Source organism: Chaetodon trifascialis, chromosome 18 (genome assembly GCF_039877785.1).
Source record: "Chaetodon trifascialis isolate fChaTrf1 chromosome 18, fChaTrf1.hap1, whole genome shotgun sequence".
Lineage (NCBI taxonomy): Eukaryota > Metazoa > Chordata > Actinopteri > Chaetodontiformes > Chaetodontidae > Chaetodon > Chaetodon trifascialis.
This window is the reverse complement of record NC_092073.1, coordinates 10,455,875-10,475,668: the sequence shown is the minus strand read 5'-3', so window position 1 is coordinate 10,475,668 and position 19,794 is coordinate 10,455,875. Positions and strand designations below refer to the sequence as shown.

Below are 19,794 nucleotides of genomic sequence, written 5' to 3'. Positions count from 1 at the left end.
ATCGGATGTCCTTCCAGTACTTCCTCGTTACAACTCAGACCTGTGTAATCATACATGCACTGTCGATGCGCAGTTCCCCAGAATCTTCGGCAATGCCGTGCTCGATAGATTGATAGTTAATGCCTGCTATTTGATTTCCCGCGAAAGAGACGCAGTTCCTCGCGCCCGAGTCCCCGAGACAAGTGGTCAATCTGGAGTGAAAGAGCCAACGGGTGAGTCTGTAGTAATCAATAAAATGGTTTAATAATTTGATAAAATTCAGTATGTACAGTGTAGAGGTGCCACTTGTTGCTATCCGCTAAAAGCATGTGCATTGTGAATAACTGTGAGATTGTTTATGTTTTAGCCCCCTTGCTAGCTACACGTCTGTAAGTTTACCTGCAGTTAGCTCTCTGCGGCAAAGCTGCTAAGCCGGGACATGTTCCATCCCGCACCCCAGACCTCTTTCAAAAAACTGCAGATTTAATGTGGCTGTCTTTCACTGCAAGTCCTCACTCGTATACCATAGCTGATATTATGTGTTAACTATAAGCAGTAGCTAGTCTTTACTTCGGCGTTCATTGGACGAAGCAGCACATGTGTAAACAAAACGTAAACTTTGAAAGCCGGATGCGTGACATTATTGATCGCACGTTTTTAACCATATTTGGGGAGATTAAGCATAATGAATCAGTTACTGGGGCCCCTGCAGCGTGTAGCGAGGGTGGATGGTTATAACAATAGAATTAACAAACACTATTTCATTGTTTTCAGACTTAAGTATTGAAGTTTGAGCTTCAGACCAACGCAATGGGAATACACGGACTTGCTAAGCTGATTGCTGACCAGGCCCCTGGCGCCATCAAAGAGCAAGACATCAAGAACTATTTTGGTAACCATAACGGGCCTCTTTGGTGTATTCATGGTTTCAGATTGGGGGTTTAAAACTTTATTTTCTCTGTCTTGCATTAACAGTACATAGGCAGTTTCTGATTATTCAGTCCACCATGACATCCCTTATTAAAACTGTAACCTCTTTTGCATAATGCATGCAGGTCTGACCGTGTGGGTAAATGAATGAATCTTATTCACTTTACTTTGCCTTGTAGTGAATATAGTGAATAAAGGCTTAAATAGAAACCAGGTTAAAGGTAGTTCAGGAAGTTGTTACACTTGATACAATTGTGTTGATAATTTGCAAACTGCTTTTTGGAACTTTTGCAGGCAGGAAAATTGCTATAGATGCCTCCATGTGTATCTACCAGTTCCTGATTGCTGTGCGCCAGGACGGGAACGTTCTGCAGAATGAGGACGGAGAGACGACGAGGTGCAATGCTTACAATACAGACACTTTGACATTCAGACTATTGGACACATATTAAAGATAAAGTAGTTCCTGGACGGATCCTAGACCACGTAGTTCAATGTGGGCACAAAGCTGAGATATTTTTGCCAACTGTTTGCTCTTTTTTCAGCCATCTGATGGGGATGTTCTACCGGACAATCCGCATGCTGGAACACGGTATCAAACCCGTGTACGTGTTTGACGGCAAGCCCCCGAAGCTCAAGTCAGCAGAGGTTAGTGTGATTTCCTCTGGTGCTTTTCACCCTGCATTCTGTCATTGTAGTCATGGCTATCAGCCTGAATCAGATTAATTTTCATTGCCTTGCAGTGTTGCTTTTGTTTGCACGTCACCTGTAATCTTGATCGCATGCAAGTCAAACAGTGCGGTCAAAACTGTGACATTGGTCTCTGTAATCTGTTGTTTGGTAGATCAGTCAACATAAAAACATTTCAAAACTGTCGTCATGTGTAAATCATTTGTTTGGAAATGGAAAGAGACGAAATGTGACTTATATGTTCTTTCACCCTTGTTTTTAATGAATTATGTTTTGTTTGTTGGAACTTACATCATCTGTCATCTGGTCCTTCCTTCTCTTACTCTGTCTTTCTTCTCTTCACCCCCAGCTGGAGAAGAGAGGAGAGAGGAGGGCAGAAGCTGAAAAGCTGTTGGCTGAAGCTCAGGAAACTGGTACAGTTAATGTGTTTCATGCTTTATTTAACAATAGCAATGACTGGTATATATTTAATATTATCTTTATTTACATGGTGGTGATTGTACAAAACCTTTCATGTTGGTTATGTCTGCAAATTTTGTTTGTCTCAACCCAGGGGAGCAAGAGAATATTGATAAATTCAGCAAGCGTCTGGTGAAAGTCACCAAGCAGCATAATGATGAGTGCAAGAAGCTTCTGACCCTGATGGGAGTGCCTTACATTGAGGTAAGATCAGCTCTCACTTTGATACAACTCCATCCATCCATCCATCCATCCATCCATCCATCCATCCATTATCTATACCCGACTATCCCTTTCCGGGGTTGCGGGGGGGCTGGAGCCTATCCCAGCTGTCAACGGGCGAGAGGTGGGGCACACCCTGAACCGGTCGCCAGCCAATCACAGGGCTGTTACAACTCTTTCTGCCTTTATTATAAGACTACATTTGTATTGACGGTTAACCGGTTTTGAGGAATCTCAGTGCTCTTTCTGACATTTTTATTGTTATTGCAGTTGCATGTTGATTGCCAGACTAGGCTTTAAGGGCCATGAAAGACAGAAAATGTAATATTCAAACAAAGCAAATGTTGTTCTTAACATTGTGCCGATGGCATCAAATGTTCATGAATTATGATCTGCAAAAAGGCCTGATAAGTACAAGGAAACTCCCGCTGCTCTTCTGTAGACCTGCCAACAAAAGCATTTTTCCCACGTCAAAGAAATCGATTGCAAAGGACAGGTGTGGCTGAATAGTTCTGTGAAATGTATATTGTTGTGTTTTTGTGTTGTAGGCTCCATGTGAGGCGGAGGCCAGCTGTGCTGCTCTGGTTAAAGCAGGGAAGGTCTTTGCCACAGCAACAGAGGATATGGATGGGTTGACCTTTGGCACAAATGTCCTGCTCAGACACCTCACAGCCAGTGAAGCAAAGTAATGTTGCACCTGAGTTCTCCTGTTTGTCATTGTTTTCTACTGTTGGCATCTGTTTGTCTCACAATGAGCCGGTAGGAAGGAACCTAAACGTGTATTATGTCATATTTCATATTTAAACATTTACATCTTTGGGCAATTCTGATAATACATAATGTAATATATTTGTTTCAGGAAACTTCCTATACAAGAGTTCCACTTTAGTCGAATGCTGCAGGACATCGGCCTGACCAATGAACAGGTGCGTTTTTTTACCTGACTTTGAGAAGGTGCAGCAAATTACATGATAGTGTCATTTTCCATCCGGGGTAAAATTACAGAATTGCTTCCTCTGTCTTTATCATGCAGAGTCTGTGCTCTGCAAACCAAATGCTGTAGATTTATGTCACAATACTTTCCTTATTCTTAAAGTGCTGTGGAACTACAAACGCAGTTCGGACAGATAGATTGTGATATTTCGGGCTTTCTTGCATTAACTCCTCCTTTTCATGGTCCATCCTAGTTCATCGACCTTTGTATTCTGCTGGGCTGCGACTACTGCGGCACCATTAAGGGGATTGGCCCCAAAAGAGCCATCGACTTGATCAAACAGCACAGCTGCATTGAGGAGATCCTAGAAAACATTGACCTCAGTGTAAGTTGACGTTTGCTACAGTCCAGGCGTTCAGGCAGCGAAACAAAGCAGGGTTTGGTTCTCATTCTCTGTCTGTCTTGCTTGCCTTCATGCAGAAGTACCCCGTTCCAGAGAACTGGCTGTACAAAGAAGCCAGGGGTTTGTTTTTGGAGCCAGAGGTGGTGGATTGTTCCACAGTCGAGCTGAAGTGGAATGAGCCGGACGAGGAGGGACTGATCCAGTTCATGTGCAGCGAGAAGCAGTTCAGGTGAACCACCAGCAGACTCTCTGCAGCACTGCACTGCATGCTGGGTTTGTTTTTGCTTTATTATTGACTTTTCTTGCAGTGAAGATGGATGATGGCAGTGATGATGTTTGTTGGTGCAGTGATGCTGTGACCAGACCAGCTGGTATGACAACATATGGCCACTAGTCTGCACTGCTGGACATGTAGAGGCAGAGTTTATAGTTGTAGTGTCACTTGAGCGTGCAACCTTTTTACATATGACGTGAGGTTTATTACACATTCCAGAGTCTGTTCAGGGCGGACTCTTTACAGTGAACGCTTTTGTTTACCAGTCATACAGTGAATTTCTACTAAGATCTGCTTTAGTTATTTGTCACAGGCAGTTGTGTAGTTACTTCCATTCTTCTAAATGCTGCTTTAGTGCAGCTAGAAATAACGTTGTGCATAGATAATTTTTTAGTTTTACTGAGTGCTTGATTTGGGTATCTGTGTGCAGTGAGGACAGGATGCGTAACGGCTGTAAGAAGATTGTGAAGAGCCGACAGGGCAGCACACAGGGACGACTGGATTCTTTCTTCACGATCACTGGATCTCTGTCCTCCAAACGAAAGGTACATTTAGAAAAACTACTCCTGCGTGTTTCCAAAATAACTGCTCTTATTAATTTAATCTCCTCCAGTTGTATGTTACGTGTGGTACCCCAGGTATAAATTTTTAATGAATCCTTTTAACTAAACAATAAGCAGAGGTGCTCTGTGCATTGCTTTATTTTGATGCCAGTGTATTTAATGAATTTTTCCAATCCTCATTTTTATTTTTCTTACAGCAAGTTTCTGTTGTACATTTATCTTTTGAATGCTGGACTCATTTGTTCTGTTTTGTTTGCCTCACTCAGGAACCTGAGATTAAAGGATCGGCTAAAAAGAAGCAGAAGACTGGAGCAACGCCGGGCAAATTTAGGAAGGGAAAATAGACTGAACGTAGGGTTGCTTTGGTTTCCCTTGAGAAGTAATTATTGTAATGAATAACACGTACTAAACAGAGTACAGAAAAGCTCCAGATTAGGCAGGAGGAAGCTACAACACAGTACAAGGCTGAAAAAATTGTATGTACATGACCGAAAAAATGATGTAGAAAAGTGTGTTTTCTGATGTTCAATAAAAGTAATGACATTTTTTTTTGTAGAGAAACTTGTCATCAGCCTTTTCATTGACTCATTATCGGTCATCATAATGTTGAACACCAGTATTTTCTGTCCACATAGCATTAGAAAACATTTGGTGTTACATTTGGAGTACATAGTACAAGATGAGCGCCGCTCCAGAGGGATAAAACTTTGCTAAGGGGCAGGAAGCATATTTGGAGCATATACACTCAGTGCAGTCCTGTGCATGTAGACAATACTATAAAGACTGTTGTGTTGAAATAATTTCACAAGCGCGGTCCAGTGAATCAGCAGTGTGAGGCAAGTTCCTCAATCACATTCACTGCAGTGCAACTGAAACATGTTTACTGTGGCTCTCGAAGTCTAGTTAGCAAACTGTTTACAATGCACAGCTCAAACTGATGAAATATGAGTATATACATGCATGAGAGACAGTAAAATTATATGACTTAGATTCATTTTAGTCCCAAATAAGAGCCCCACTCATAGCACCAAGAAATAAATGTTTTCAGAATATTGTTTCACTTGATAACATTTTTCTGATATTTGTGAATTCAAAACTGACATTTTTTCCAAACAGTGTTTCTCTGAAGGCGCCGCATGTGTGCTGTCAGCGTGCTTACAAAGTCTCGATCAAAGTCAATGTCGCTGAAAGCCTGACAGAACTGCTGTGTTATTTTTATCAGTTGAGTTGTCCATGCGTGGTTTCATGTGGAACAGACATTTCTAATTTGCCTGTGAAAGCTCAACTCTTAAATATAATTTAAATATTAATTCTTTCTAATATCTCAGATCAGATGTCATTGCACACAGTGAAATACAGCATTTACAGAGAAGAGCAGCACATCACCATTGTGGAAAGTTAAAGAGTTAATATTTTTATCTGTCACTATGGTGTGTCTCTTTCACATGTCACTGTCATTGTGTTTAGGATACCACTTTGTTAATCCCCCATAGGAGAGAGTTGGGTGATACAGGCAGCAGAAGTAGAATCAAAAAGTATAAATAGACATAGATATAAAAAGACATAGAAAATAGAGAAATTTAAAAAAATCAAAACTCTGTGTACACACGCACACACGCACACACACACATTCTATACAAGGAAGAACAGTGTAAAAATTGTAATGGGAATGGAGATTTGCACATGGTTCAAATACAGTGTTTTCATCATTGCACATTGGTTAGAAACATGTAGCCGTATATATAAGAAAAATATGTAGATGCATAGATTTGATAATCTGATAGTTTCCACGTGAAGGCGACATGTCACCAGCTTGCAGTGAGTCAGTGGCTAAATGGGGTAGTTGGTGCATTGACGAATTTCCTGGCAGTAGCTGAATCTCGTCACTTACATCACTTTCACGTTACAATCAAAAGACCTCGTTTCCCCTTTTTGCTCGGGGCTTGTTGGGTAAGGCAAAGAATTTACGTCTTCTACAGCTTTTACTTCATATCCTTTTGAGACGCAAAGTTATATTATTTGTTTTGTGATCTGCATTGGAAAAGGACATTTTTCATTGTAATGTCATAATTTAGCTCTTCAGATGTCATTCACTTTCTAAACCACAGTGAAGTCTGGTTGGACAGGACCTGTAAATGTGTGTGACTGATAAGTAAATTAACAGCACTGTTGTGTTTGTAAATGCAGGTGAGCAGTCCTGCCTGTGAACATGGTGACAGCCAGCCTGTTACTGTGTGTCTTCCTTATTTCAGGTGAGCCGTTTGTTTAGTCATTTTTCTTGAAAGACATCACTTGAATCATTTCTAGTTTGAACCTCATTTAGAAACAGAGCACAGTGTTATCCCCCTTGATTCATGTGACTATTTACAACGTGTGTTTTCTCCCTGAGTGCTTGTGCCACTGTGACCACTGTATTAAGAACACCTTGTGCTATTTTGTTGCCTTCAGGTTTACATAAGTGTACTCAAGTAGTCCTTGAGTACCTCTTGAGTGATACCTGAGTATACTTGTGTGTAAATAGTTTGCTAAATTGGCACAACTTTTTCAAACTTTCAGTGTACTTAAAGGAAAGTTAAAGGGCTGATAGTGTCCTCTGGAAATCAGGAAATCACAGCCCATCACTGACATGACAGATTAAATCTCAGGTTCCAGTGAAGAGAACAGTCTGACAGGGTGGTGCAAATGGGGGCCACATGGAAGCCTACATAATATGTAGGCATGGTGTGTGTGTGTGTGTGTGTGTGTGTGTGTGTGTGTGTGTGTGTGTGTGTGTGTGTGTGTGTGTGTGTGTGTGTGTGTGTGTGTGTGTGTGTGTGTGTGTGGGTTTACTTTACACAAGCAAAGACAAAGATAGAAACACCCACATTAGAACTCAGCTAACTGCTGGAACTCCACAGACTCTCCTGAACAGCATCTTCTTGCACTGAGGAGATGGAACATACCACTCTGAGAGGGGTGGGGTGGAATAGTCCAACAGAACTGAAGTATACCCGTGAAAATCATGATTCATCAGCATTAAAAACACACTTGCCGTGCAATTGTATTCTATCACTAATGTGTTGGAAATATACTTAAATGTACTTGAACTTGAATTTATTACTATTAAAATAATTGTTTTTTAGTACACTTTAAAAGTATAGTTAAGTACAAAACACATTTGTAATTATAATACGTTTGTAATACACTAAAGTACACTTTTTATAAGTACTTTGAAATACCACTTGAAGTATTACAGAATCAGTATATTTGTTTTTAATCTATTTAGAAGTACAGTTTCTAAAAGTATGTCTCAAATGTACTTTAGATTAAGCACAAGAAGTAAAAGTGTAGTTGTCTTTTCTGTGCTTAAATGATATGTGTAATACAGTAAAGTGTTCTACTTTTTGACCTGGGTGGAGATCATTTGTTGGGTGTAGATGGGTTTGATCACCATTGGAGCCAGTCTTGTGGGGGAATAAGGGGAGGGTGTTACCTGCTTGTCACAAACAATGACGTGACAAAAAAGACCATAATGCAAAATATTCTGAAGTATATTTTGGCTTTATGTTCATAAAGATTGTTTTTAGACACGGTGTGAGACATGAGTCTGGTTTCACAGGTGTTTTGGCTGCTTGTCCAGAGGATTCAGATCTCGTCATTACTGCACCTCAGGAGATGGAAGCACTGAGTGGATCTTGTGTGCAGATCCCATGTACCTTTAGATCTAAATCAGTGGAGGAACTCAACAGCACGAGACCAACCTTTGGGGTGTGGATTATAAATGACCCCATGAGACTTTCTGACAGAAATGTGATTTTCAACAGTAGCCGTGCAGTCAACACATACCCAATAAGTCTCACTGGGAACCTCGGTCAGAAAAACTGTGCCACTCTGTTTTCCAATGTAATCAAAGATCACACAAGCACATATTTCTTCAGAATTGAGAACCAACCATATCTAGCAACAGCGGTTTGCAACCCTGTTCAAATAGCAGTCAGAGGTAAGAGATTTTTTTTTAACATTTGCTCAAGAGTCCCACATAAACACAATTCTGTGTTCATGCAGTTTTTCACAGTTTTTTCATGTCATATTTAAGATTTAGAGCAAAGCATAAGGTTTGAATGAATCACAAATATTCTTACCACTGTAAAATAACCATATTTGGGGACATTGAAGCAACTTAAGGGTCAGCATCAGCCTTCAAAAACTGGCCCCACTGTCCTATTGTTAACTATTTCTATTTACTGTATATGCTTATGTGTAAACTGTGTTTGATTGGAAACCACAGATTCTCCTGCGAGCCCCAGAATTGAGATCTCAGGTGACCTGAGGGAGAATCAGTCTGTCACTATAAGCTGCTCAGCTTTCACTCCCTGTCCTCACTCACCTCCTAAACTCACCTGGAACCTCCAACAAGACTCTCTCAACACAATAGAGGAGAACACAGACGGAACCTTTACGACTAAAATCCAGAAGAGCATCACTCTGTCAGACCACCATGATGGATACAACATCACCTGTTCTGTTGCATATCCTGTGAATGGAGGGAGAGATGTGAAGACAGCAGAGGAGAGAGAGACTCTCAGTGTTTCATGTAAGACTTCATTTGATTTTGTATTATGAAAACATACAAATAATGGTTTCCTTGGTTATAGATTTAGGGTCTTAATTTACTATAAAATATTCTTCTTCTTCTCCCTTTACAAATCTTTTCTCATCACTCCAAAATCTCTCCACATGCCAAACCTTCCAGATGCTCCCAGGAACACAGCGGTGGTCGTCAGTCCCTCTGATCCAGTGTCGGTTGGCAGCGTGGTGAACCTGACGTGCTCCTGCAGAGGAAACCCTCCTGTTGTCCACTTTGTCTGGTTCATGATCAGCGATGGCAGACTGGAGCTGATCAGAGTCGATACACAGGTTTATGGCTTTGAAGTGGCCCGTGGTGATCGAGGCAGACTGTTCTATTGCGGATGCAGAAATGATCTGGACATTCAGCTATCAACGGGACAGCAGCTGGTGTTTGAAGGTAAGCGCAGGAATTAGGATTTGTGGAGTTGTAGTGTTTCAGAACGTGACCATGCTTTGTGTCAAAGGTGATCAACCGGCTGGCCGGGTTGGCGTCCAAGTCATAGTGATGATCCTGGGAATCATCATGCTCGTCAGTACGCTGGTCATCTTTGAGTGGTGAGACAAACATTTGCATGTGACAGTTTGCAGCTACAGACAAATTGGACTAATTTTAAATGAGGTTTGGCTGCATGATACAGAGCAGCATCATTACAGCATGAGCAACAACAAAAAAGGCTTCACTGCATTGTGTTCTTCTTTCAGCTGGTTTAGATCAAGACGCTCCCCTAAACCAGTGAAGGTAAGTGACTAGATGAGTAGATGTATCTCTCTTTCTTCCTCCTCAGGATGAAGAAAAAATCCACCTTAAAGTATCTCCTAATTCAGCTCCAAAGTTTCAGTTAGCAAAGGTTTATTTTAAGATTTCTGATGTTCAGGTCTTATCTGAGACTGTATGTGGTTGGTTGTTTACTGCTTCACCTACTCTTCTGTAATGTGGGTGTTGTGAGGCCGTGTGACACAAACACAACCGCAACACCAATGACAACTATTTTATAAAAGCTGGAGTACTAACACTACTTGTTCCATGTCCACAGGAAGCAGCAGGAGCAGACTACATCAACACAGTGACTGAGATGTCATTATGAAGTACAAGGAGAGGATGAAGATGTCTTGCTCTACTAATCATACTGCATTGTCTCTTCTTCAATCACTTCTTCGTCTTTGTTCCCATTCAATGAACTCCAGGCTTACTTTCTTTAAAATGACCTCAAAATATTAAGAAAAAGACTAAGAATACGTGATGTTTTTTTCTGTTCTGTGTTTCTTTGTTAAAGTGAGTATAACACAAAAGTAAAAAAATGATTTATCTCATGTTGAAGTGGTATATTGGGACTTTTTCTTTAGTTCCCAAAAGATGTTTAGATTATGTCATTAATTTTCCCTGGACGAATGCAATGTGTGCTAAACGAAAGAAAAATGAAGCTTTTCGTGCAGCAGACAGTCTTCAGGAGGAAAAGAAAGGGAGGACGGAAAACAAGCCAGCAAAAACACTGTTGATGTGTGAATTACATACGCTGAAACCTTCCCCTGCTCAAAAATGTCACTGTAGGTGATTTAACATAAAGGCTAGCATGAGGGATGCTATAAACAGAAATCCTTGAGGGCGAATTAGTCATTTGAAACCCAAAGTTTTTGAGGTGTCGCAAACTCTGACTTCCTCGCTCACAGGATATGAGCAGTCAGGACAAAGCTGTCTGTATTTCTGCATCATTTACTCATGGGTGGTCAAGTGACGCCTCACAGCTTTCCCAGCAAAGTTTACTGCATAACAACAGCTAGCTTAGGTGTCGTTTCACTCTAAAATACTAACATTTCATTTTTCTTATTTCCCAGCTGTGGGCTCCTTTGGTAAGGAAACATTTTACTGCTTTTATTTCTCAGCTTCTTATACTAAAACTTAAATAACGTGTCTGTCATCGTAGTACATGAAGAATAGTAATTTATTTGTTGGTCTACTCTGCAGATGTTGTTAACCACAAACAATAAAAAAACTGGCAGCTTGGTACAGGATAGGTTACTGGTGTGGATTTGAAAAAGGGGAAGTTGCTTTAAAACAACACAAACGCTGTGTAAAAATTCAGTGAGTGCTGTAATTAAGACGACTGAAAAGAAAATGCGTGATTATTTTTGCACATCCAGGGAAACACGTTCTGTTTGTGATTATGGTGACAGCCAACGTGTTCCTGAGTTTCCTCTGTATTTCAGGTGAGCTGTTTCTTCAATTATTTGGAGGCACCACTTGAATAAATTAATCTGAACTTCATTTATAATGAAAGCAGAAAAAGCAGTGCAGGTGGAGTTACTCTTTTTGGCTGTTTGTGTCCTGACTGCAAAGTGAAATGAGAGACTGTTAACACGACATTATCATGAACTTCATCTGAATGCAGATTTTTCAATTTGTTAACTTTACAGGTGTTCTGGCTACTTGTTCGAAGCCAGCAGGCCTATTTATTATTGTACCACAGGAGATGGAAGCACTGAGTGGATCCTGTTTGCTAATCCCATGTAGCTTTAGAGCTAAATCAGAAGAAGAGTTCAACGGCGCAAGAGAAACCTCTGGAGTCTGGATCAAAAATGACTCCAGATTTGGCAAACATTCAAGCAATGTGATTTTCAACAGCACTGAGAAAGTTAACAAGTATCCAATGAGAATTACAGGAAACCTGACCGAGAAAAACTGCACGACTTCATTTTCCAGATTACTCACAAGTTATACAGACAAATACTTCTTCAGAGTTGAGAACAAACCCTTCATGGCAACAGCTTCTTGTGATCCTGTTCGAATCACAGTTCGAGGTAAGAGAGCTCAACATGTCCTGAAGGATGATCAGCAGAATCAGTTGTGGCCAAATGTTCCAGAAAGCAGCCACGTTACATATCATATTATATATTCTGTTTTGCATTGCTATTGAAAGCATGCTCGTTCAAAAAAAGGGAAGTGCCATGTGGTGACCTCTCATGCCCTCATCAGTGGGTGACAAAATCTACATAACGTTTTACACAATGATGAAGCTGAATGAACTTTCATGACAGTTTAACAGTCAAAATAACACACTGCACAAGCTGTTCTGTATTCTTATGTGTAAACTGTGTGTTTGATTTGAAACCACAGATTCTCCTGCGAGCCCCAGAATTGAGATCTCAGGTGATCTGAAGGAGGATCAGCCCGTCACTATAAGCTGCTCAGCTTTCACTCCCTGTCCGCACTCGCCTCCTAAACTCACCTGGAACCTCCAACAAGACTCTCTCAACACAATAGAGGAGAACACAGACGGAACCTTTACGACTAAAATCCAGAAGAGCATCACTCTGTCAGACCGCCATGATGGATACAACATCACCTGTTCTGCTGCATATCCTGTGGATGAAGGGAGAAATGTGAAGACAGCAGAGGAGAGAGAGACACTCAGTGTCTCATGTAAGACAACCAGAGTTTCTTACTGGATCCTGCACAGGATAGAAATAAAGGATCTTATTCAGGCTCTGATGTTACTCTCGTATCTCACATCTCTGCCACATTTTCCTCAGACGCTCCTAAAGACACCTCAGTGACCGTCAGTAAATCAGGTAGCTGGGTGAACCTGACCTGCTCCAGCAGAGCCAAGCCTCCTGTCAGCAGCTTCACCTGGTTCAAGAAGAGCAACGATGGAGCCATGAACGTGTCTGAAGGATGGTTTTACAGCTTGAATGCGACAGATGGAGGAGTTTATTACTGCATGGCCACAAATGAGCTTGGTCGACAACAGTCATCAGAGATTGATCTGACTGCTGAAGGTAAACATGGAACTGTACAGTATCCAGAAGTGAAATAGGAGCCATTAATGTTGCATGTATTTTATGCATCCTGTAGACATTTGCAGAATTGCAAATAATGTGTTTATATTCAATAAGGAGAGATCAATGGTGAGTTAAAAACAGTATATACAGAGAAATGTGCTCTTGACAGTACATGGAAACAGATGTGTGAATGAGCCATGACATTATGGCAAAGCAGAAATGAAGAGGCTGGCATGAATGATGGTCATAATGAAAATAACAACAGGAAGTGAGATGAAAAGAGAGAACTGAGAGCCACTGAGGAAAAAAGGAGGAAAAAAAATTAGACCAAAGATTTCCCCAAAATAATTTTCAAAAGCTTGACCACAATCTTCTGACGCTGTTTTCGCATATTCTGATGTTACGACACAGTGTGAAATGAACTCTACACATCTGCAAACACATGGCCCACAGCATTACTGCATTTGGTATAATATGTTGAGCTTTACACGAAAGCTGTTCATAACCATGATTCTAATTGACTTTGTCACTTGTAATGCTTTTGTGTCTGTAGGAGTAAAACAGCCCAGTAGTTCCTCACCGTGGGGGGCAGCTGTTGGAGGGATCGTCGGGGTCATTGTCCTCATATTTGTTGTTGTTGCTGTTTGGTGAGCATCTCAAATCAGTTTCACATTCACATTTGTGCACCAAAATTGTATTTATGTCGATATTTTCTCCTGATGTTTAATTTGTGATTGGCTTGTTGATTCCTCTCAATATTTATCACTGTGAGCTCTTTTCCAGCCCAGATGTACATTTCATGCTGTTGATTATTTGGCTTTGACTGAATGTCTTAAATAATAATAATAATATCGTGCTTTTTCTGTCACTGAGAATTCAAAGCCAAAGTTGTATTTCTGGAGTTCCTCTGGGTTCTGTTCTTGGGCCATTAGTGTTGCATCTCCATGCAGCCACAAGGTCACACTACACACATACAAAATGCAGATATTATTTTTACCCAGATGACATAATTATTCTTCCCCGAGTCTCTCGATATCACATAAGTTTACCTGCTGAATTAGTGTTGGTTCTGAGTTATATGAATGATTGGATGGCTGCCGATAATTAAAAAAAGCAGCATACACTGCTGTCATTTCAAACAATAAGTGAAAGACTAAGGGTGATAAGGGCTGTGCTTTCTCTAAGATGTGAAATAACCTTTATGTATTTAGTAGTATTGTATTATTAATTGTCTTATTTTCCCATAAACAATGAAGCTGATGGCCTTCTTGTGTTTTCCAGGAGGTTAAAGTCAAAACATCTAACTTCACAACAGACACAGGTGGGAAAATGCTGAAATGTAGAGTGCAGAATTGCATGTTGTGAACATGTTTAGATCCTATGAGTGCAGTCAATATGAACAGCAACAGACTGAACAGGTTTGTCATAGTGAATACATATGGAGAAACACAGGAAGTGTGATGAAACATCCTGTGAGCAACCAACTTTAAAAATTGACTGTGGTATCTATAAATACATAACATCATTTTTGGGAGCCAAATCAGAGCAAAATAAGGTGATATGAAGAAAGCAGATGAAGACTTCACAACATTTCTCCTTCATCCATTTTTCACAGAGCCTGACCGCTGAAGAGCCAACTGTTCAAGAAAGAGATGGAGCAACAGAAAAAGAAGACATCCACTATGGAGAGATCGACTTCTCCAAGCAGAGATCTGAAGCATCCCCATCCACAGTGCAGGACAGTGGACAGCAGCAGGACACACTGTATGCACAGGTCAAAGTGTCCAAACCAGCAAACAGCTCAGCGCAGACTGCTGACAACTCAGACTGCATCTATGCTCAAGTGAAGATAAAATAAATGAATGGACATGTCTTTTTTTTAAAACAAATATTGTTTCTTTAGTCAAAGAAATGCTCTTCATTGGCTGCTGTCCATTGAATTCTATGTCAAATGTGCCATTTGCGTATTTTTTTATTAGTGCACGTGCTGTTGACTGATCTCAAAATCCCCTTTCCTCCCATAAACTCCAAACCAGAGTCAGATTTCTTGCATGTGTGCACACACTTGCCCAATAAAGCCGAATCTGATCTTGGTTCACCACACACAGCTGATTTGCTCAAAACATGCAGCATATTTCTTCATCATACGTGGATTTGTGTTTTGCTTGATGATGAAGATGCCAGGCTTGGCATCTGATGACAAAAGGCTCGGCACGCAACTACAGCAGCTTTCAACTCAATAGTTTACATATTACGTGTGCACATTACCAAAATCATACCATTTCATCACAATTAAAAGGGCAAGCGGAATAGTGACTTGACTGCTGACAAATATTGTTATATCAAGCTAAGATGGACTAATAGCAGCAATAAATACAAACAATGTGTGACATTCCTTACTATGTAAGTAAGATGATGAATAAACAAAATGGAGTAAAACTGTAAAATATTTGCATGATCTCATTTGGTCAGTTTATGATTCCTCCCACCTCTTTCTCTCTCACAGATGTAATCAGTAACTGAGAAATCGGTTGTGTTTTGGCAGGTTTAATGTCCAAAGGTCATTCAAGCTGATTTATGACAATCACCAGCTGGAGGTGAATGCTGTGCATTTGAATCGGAGACTGAGACGAAGCAGGAGACTGAAGCGGGACATTCAAATTGAGCAAATATGCTTTTTCTGCAGCGGATTCCTTCTTTGTTTGCCAGTTCATATTTTCAACGTGTTCAAAATAAATACGAGAACTTCTTGTTTTTCTTCAATCTTTACCATAAGTCAGATGATAATCAGCAGACATAAATAAATAGATACAAAAATTAATAGCTGGATTTACTCTGAAGTCTTGAAACACAGGAAGTCGACTTGGTTTTAAATTGCAACAGCAAAAAAAAAGGAAGTTGTATATTTGGTGTGTTGCGCTTTAGCTGAATTCATAAAGTGAAGCGTTTCCACATTAAAATCATTATCACAGCCAAAGGATCGCATCTCAACGTGGACTCATCTGGTAAGAAAACATTTTTTAGTCCAGACAATTATATTATTTTCACAAACAAACCTGATTTATTATTTTATTTGATGGGTTTGCTGATCAGAACCAAGACTTAATATATGACTAAATAACTGTGTCAGCTGAAATACCATAAATTTACTACTGTTGGATTATATATTATATAAACTGCAGGTCTGTAGATGTTAACTGACCACCACTTAAACACACACAGCCCTGGTTTGTAGAATGAATATGAGTGTTTTAACATGTTGTTACAAGCTCTCGCATTCATTGTAATAACTCCAAAAATCTGCATCTGTGTTTGCAATGCAGGTGATGAGTGTCATCGCAGTGCTTTCTGTGAATATGGGGACAGCCAGCATTTTACTGAGTGTCCTCTTTGTTTCAGGTGAGCTGTTTGTTCAGTCACTTTTATTTGGAAGCAGTTTGTTTATGGTCCGAGCAGGAAGAGCAGCGCAGATAGAATGACTTTCACAACTGTTTACACTCTGAGGATTTATAAAAATGACATTCTGACATGCATGGTGCTGCTGAAGTGGAGTTTTCTCTTTCTATTCATGGAGATTTGCTCCACATTATGTTAATCATGAGTCTGGTTTTGCAGGTGTTTTGGCTGCTTGTCCTGATGGGTCAAACCTTTTCATTACTGCACCAAAGGAGATGGAAGGACTGAATGGATCCTGTTTGCAAATCCCATGTACCTTTAGAGCTAAACCAGAACGAGAGTTTAGCGGTCTTCAAAACTTTGGTGTGTGGATGAAAACGGATCACAGCTTTGGTGAACATCCAGAAAATGTGATTTTCAATAGCAGTGGGAAAGTTAACACCTATCAAATCAATATTACGGGAAACCTGAGTGACAAAAACTGCAACACTCTGTTTCACAGCTTAATCTTAGATTACACAGACAAATATTTCTTCAGAATGCAGAACAGTGAATTCAAGGCAACAGCCATTTGTGATTATGTTCAAATAACAGTTAAAGGTAAGAGAGTTTTATTTTCTTATCAGTCTATAAGTCTATAATGCTATGATAATTATTTTTTAAAAAACATGAGAATTAGGCAGAAGTTTGGGCACAAAAGTTGATTGTGAGCTTGTTTCTAAACCACAGATTCTCCTGTGAGCCCCAGAATTAAGATCCCAGGTGACCTGAAGGAGAATCAGTCCGTCACTATAAGCTGCTCAGCTTTCACTCCCTGTCCTCACTCGCCTCCTAAACTCACCTGGAACCAACAAGACTCTCTCAACACAATAGAGGAGAACACAGACGGAACCTTTACGACTAAAATCCAGAAGAGCATCACTCTGTCAGACCGCGATGATGGATACAACATCACCTGTTCTGTTGCATATCCTGTGAATGGAGGGAGAGATGTGAAGACAGCAGAGGAGAGAGAGACTCTCAGTGTGTCATGTAAGACAACCAGAGTTTCTTACTGGATCCTGTCAGCACAGGACAGAAATAAAGAATCTTATTCAGGCTCTGATGTTACTCTCGTATCTCACATCTCTGCCACATTTTCCTCAGACGCTCCTAAAGACACCTCAGTGACCGTCAGTAAATCAGGTAGCTGGGTGAACCTGACCTGCTCCAGCAGAGCCAAGCCTCCCGTCAGCAGCTTCACCTGGTTCAAGAAGAGCAATGATGGAGCCATGAACGTGTCTGAAGGATGGTTTTTCAGCTTGAATGCGACAGACGGAGTCTATTTCTGCGTGGCCACAAATAGTCTTGGTCGACAACAGTCATCAGAGGTTGATCTGACTGCTGAAGGTAAATACTGAACAGGACTGAATCCACTTTGTTTGACCTCTGAAAAGTGAAACTTCTGCAAACATTTGTTGGGTTTCAATGAGCAGGACCATCCAGTGGATCTCTACAGTGGGGGGAAGTGGTTGGAGGAATCATTGGGGTCATTGTGCTCATCTGCCTGGTTGTCAGTATTTGGTAAGTGCCACAAATTCAAGGATCTAATGTGACTCAGTTAGTTGGAACTTAAGTTTCAGCTACAGCTGGGTTCAACATGAAGGCACAGATGAGTAAGTCATCTTTACATCACTGCAGCCATGTCTCAAAGAGCATATTTTCTACACCACTTTATATACTAATCCAGATTTCTCACTCATGGTTCATTTTACAGCGTTCTCATACGTTCGAGGCGGTTAAAGTCGACATCTTCAACTCAACAACAGAGTCAGGTGGGAAAATGCTAAACCGTAAATGTGTTGCATCTGTTCAGACACAATGTGCGCTGAAATATATATGACAAAATATCCTGTTGGCAAGCCACTGCGGTTGAAAACTGAAGACTCTACAACCCACACAAGAGTACATGACTATAAAATATTTGATTGCTGTGCCCAGTAAAAGCTGCATCATGACAGTCCACATACAGCAACTCACCTCGCTTCATGTTTTTTGCAGACTCAAACAGGTGAAGAACAGATTGCTGGAGAGCAAGCAGGAAAAAGAGAAGAAGACGGAGAAGACATCCACTATGGAGAGATCGACTTCTCCAAGCGGAGACCTGAAGCATCCGCGTCCTCAGTGCAGGACAGTGGACAGCAGGAGGACACGCTGTATGCGCAGGTCAAAGGGTCCAAGACAGCAAACAGCTTAACACAGACTGCTGACGGCTCAGAGGCTCTCTATGCTGAAGTGAAGAAACAATGAGACTTGTTCTGTTTGTGTCAAGGCATTGCATTAGAGTAGAATTCAAATTAAACGTGCCTTTATTTTTTATTTATATGCCGTCTTTTTACAATAGTCAATAGAGAAACAGATGCTGGAGCATAGAGAGGAAACTAACATGTTGATGGTGTATATCTCAGGGAAGAGAAACCCACAACCTCCATATCCTGCGGCATGTTCACATGTGTGTGCTGACCTCATATACAGCAGCTGTTGCTGTGTGATATTTGAATATCTGATACATGCCAATAAAAGTCACAAAGGTCTGAATAGGGAACAAGACTCATTGACACCAGAGCATTTATACACACTCATGAGCAGTGCAGTACGTGCCTGGAATTAAATACATGTTTTTATTGCACTGTAATAAATGGCCTTTTTGACCACCTTCTAAAGGGCCAATATTCATATTTCACCATGAGCAGTTTTCATTAAATGTATGCACAGTAAATTATTCTGCATGTCATAAATAAGGAGAGAGGTGTGCTCATTATTATGACTCTAAATGCATCATTTCTTTATTTAAGATACTTTCATAACACACATAACAAACCAACTTTGATTTCTGATTAGGTTGTACTTCCTTCTTTTCTTGTGTGTACAGGTTATATGTTTGTTTCCCACCTTCATGGAGTTCTTTGATTTTACCTGGTTACCAGGCTGCACTGTTGGTCATGCAGAGGCGGTTTATGGGTCTCACAGTTCAGCTCATTTTCTGAAATAGGGCTGCATCAAGTCCAACACTTTATTTGTTCTGTAGACGGCCGTCAGAAGTCCCTCACTTAAATCCCTTTACTGGTGTTTCAAAGTTAACACCATACAGTAAAGATGAATGTCTCCACAGCATTTCATCGAACCCAAGCAGAGCGGCTGATTGTGATGTGTTTCAAGCTTACCAGTTTTCCTCGGGCAGTTTAAAAGGTGTTGCAATCAAAAGCAGATGCCTATCTGAGCCTGTTCTGTTCATCATCCACACCACTGAGTTCCTGTATTTTTCTTTCTCTTTGTATGATCACTGGCTGTTTGGAAAACCTTTTTCCACTGTTTCCTGGAATAAAAATACTTCTTTCTGCCTGGAGCACAAAACTGCTCATGGTTTGTCTTTAAATACATTTTTTTCCTGCATGTTCCTTTATGAAGAATAACATAAAAAAGATACAGCTTCAACAATAATCTGTGTCAGACTGGGCTGATTTATGACATCTTTTCAGTCATTCTTATCTCTGTCTGCTGATGGTCTTATATAACATGT

At 40.5% G+C, this 19,794-nt stretch overlaps 3 protein-coding genes and 1 long non-coding RNA gene across 6 annotated transcripts; all 4 read left to right on the top strand.

Annotated features, from left to right (window-relative positions):
* Positions 1–125: 125 nt before the first annotated feature.
* On the top strand, positions 126–5,010 carry fen1 (flap structure-specific endonuclease 1). The gene is made up of 12 exons (XM_070986050.1): positions 126–212; positions 754–871; positions 1,204–1,306; positions 1,455–1,557; positions 1,949–2,012; positions 2,153–2,262; positions 2,829–2,965; positions 3,140–3,206; positions 3,468–3,599; positions 3,695–3,846; positions 4,322–4,436; positions 4,721–5,010. The coding sequence occupies exons 2-12, from the start codon at positions 790–792 to the stop codon at positions 4,796–4,798; spliced, it is 1,143 nt and encodes a 380-aa protein (XP_070842151.1). The 5' UTR covers positions 126–212; positions 754–789; the 3' UTR covers positions 4,799–5,010.
* Positions 5,011–6,334: 1,324 nt separating this feature from the next.
* On the top strand, positions 6,335–15,215 carry LOC139346892 (cell adhesion molecule 3-like). Of its 3 annotated transcripts, none has more exons than XM_070986233.1 (8): positions 6,335–6,404; positions 6,642–6,706; positions 8,053–8,433; positions 8,722–9,027; positions 12,591–12,836; positions 13,393–13,486; positions 14,121–14,160; positions 14,455–15,215. In XM_070986233.1, the coding sequence occupies exons 2-8, from the start codon at positions 6,664–6,666 to the stop codon at positions 14,695–14,697; spliced, it is 1,353 nt and encodes a 450-aa protein (XP_070842334.1). In that variant the 5' UTR covers positions 6,335–6,404; positions 6,642–6,663; the 3' UTR covers positions 14,698–15,215. The 3 variants fall into 3 exon arrangements, with proteins under 3 accessions (XP_070842334.1, XP_070842337.1, XP_070842335.1); XM_070986236.1 differs by lacking the exons at positions 12,591–12,836; positions 13,393–13,486; positions 14,121–14,160; positions 14,455–15,215 and adding exons at positions 9,187–9,459; positions 9,527–9,617; positions 9,765–9,801; positions 10,097–10,165; XM_070986234.1 differs by lacking the exons at positions 6,335–6,404; positions 6,642–6,706; positions 8,053–8,433; positions 8,722–9,027 and adding exons at positions 11,478–11,858; positions 12,175–12,480.
* A 620-nt stretch (positions 15,216–15,835) lies between these two features.
* On the top strand, positions 15,836–17,635 carry LOC139347173 (myelin-associated glycoprotein-like). The gene is made up of 5 exons (XM_070986663.1): positions 15,836–15,844; positions 16,163–16,238; positions 16,455–16,835; positions 16,965–17,267; positions 17,382–17,635. The coding sequence occupies exons 2-5, from the start codon at positions 16,166–16,168 to the stop codon at positions 17,633–17,635; spliced, it is 1,011 nt and encodes a 336-aa protein (XP_070842764.1). The 5' UTR covers positions 15,836–15,844; positions 16,163–16,165.
* Positions 17,636–17,717: 82 nt separating this feature from the next.
* On the top strand, positions 17,718–18,559 carry LOC139346893 (uncharacterized). The gene is made up of 3 exons (XR_011603290.1): positions 17,718–17,798; positions 17,992–18,049; positions 18,276–18,559. It is a non-coding gene; the product is annotated as an uncharacterized lncRNA (long non-coding RNA).
* The last annotated feature ends 1,235 nt before the right edge of the window (positions 18,560–19,794 follow it).

What these genes read in the sequence shown, in the direction of transcription:
- fen1 (XM_070986050.1), top strand. Translation starts at nt 790, where the DNA reads ATGGGAATACACGGACTTGCTAAGCTGATTGCTGACCAGGCCCCTGGC. An exon ending in AGACATCAAGAACTATTTTG is followed by an intron (nt 872 to 1,203) that starts GTAACCATAACG and finishes GAACTTTTGCAG; the next exon opens with GCAGGAAAATTGCTATAGAT. An exon ending in TGGGAGTGCCTTACATTGAG is followed by an intron (nt 2,263 to 2,828) that starts GTAAGATCAGCT and finishes TTTGTGTTGTAG; the next exon opens with GCTCCATGTGAGGCGGAGGC.
- LOC139346892 (XM_070986233.1), top strand. Translation starts at nt 6,664, where the DNA reads ATGGTGACAGCCAGCCTGTTACTGTGTGTCTTCCTTATTTCAG. An exon ending in GATTGATCTGACTGCTGAAG is followed by an intron (nt 12,837 to 13,392) that starts GTAAACATGGAA and finishes TTGTGTCTGTAG; the next exon opens with GAGTAAAACAGCCCAGTAGT. An exon ending in TTTGTTGTTGTTGCTGTTTG is followed by an intron (nt 13,487 to 14,120) that starts GTGAGCATCTCA and finishes TGTGTTTTCCAG; the next exon opens with GAGGTTAAAGTCAAAACATC.
- LOC139347173 (XM_070986663.1), top strand. Translation starts at nt 16,166, where the DNA reads ATGAGTGTCATCGCAGTGCTTTCTGTGAATATGGGGACAGCCAGCATT. An exon ending in GAGTGTCCTCTTTGTTTCAG is followed by an intron (nt 16,239 to 16,454) that starts GTGAGCTGTTTG and finishes CTGGTTTTGCAG; the next exon opens with GTGTTTTGGCTGCTTGTCCT. An exon ending in TGTTCAAATAACAGTTAAAG is followed by an intron (nt 16,836 to 16,964) that starts GTAAGAGAGTTT and finishes TCTAAACCACAG; the next exon opens with ATTCTCCTGTGAGCCCCAGA.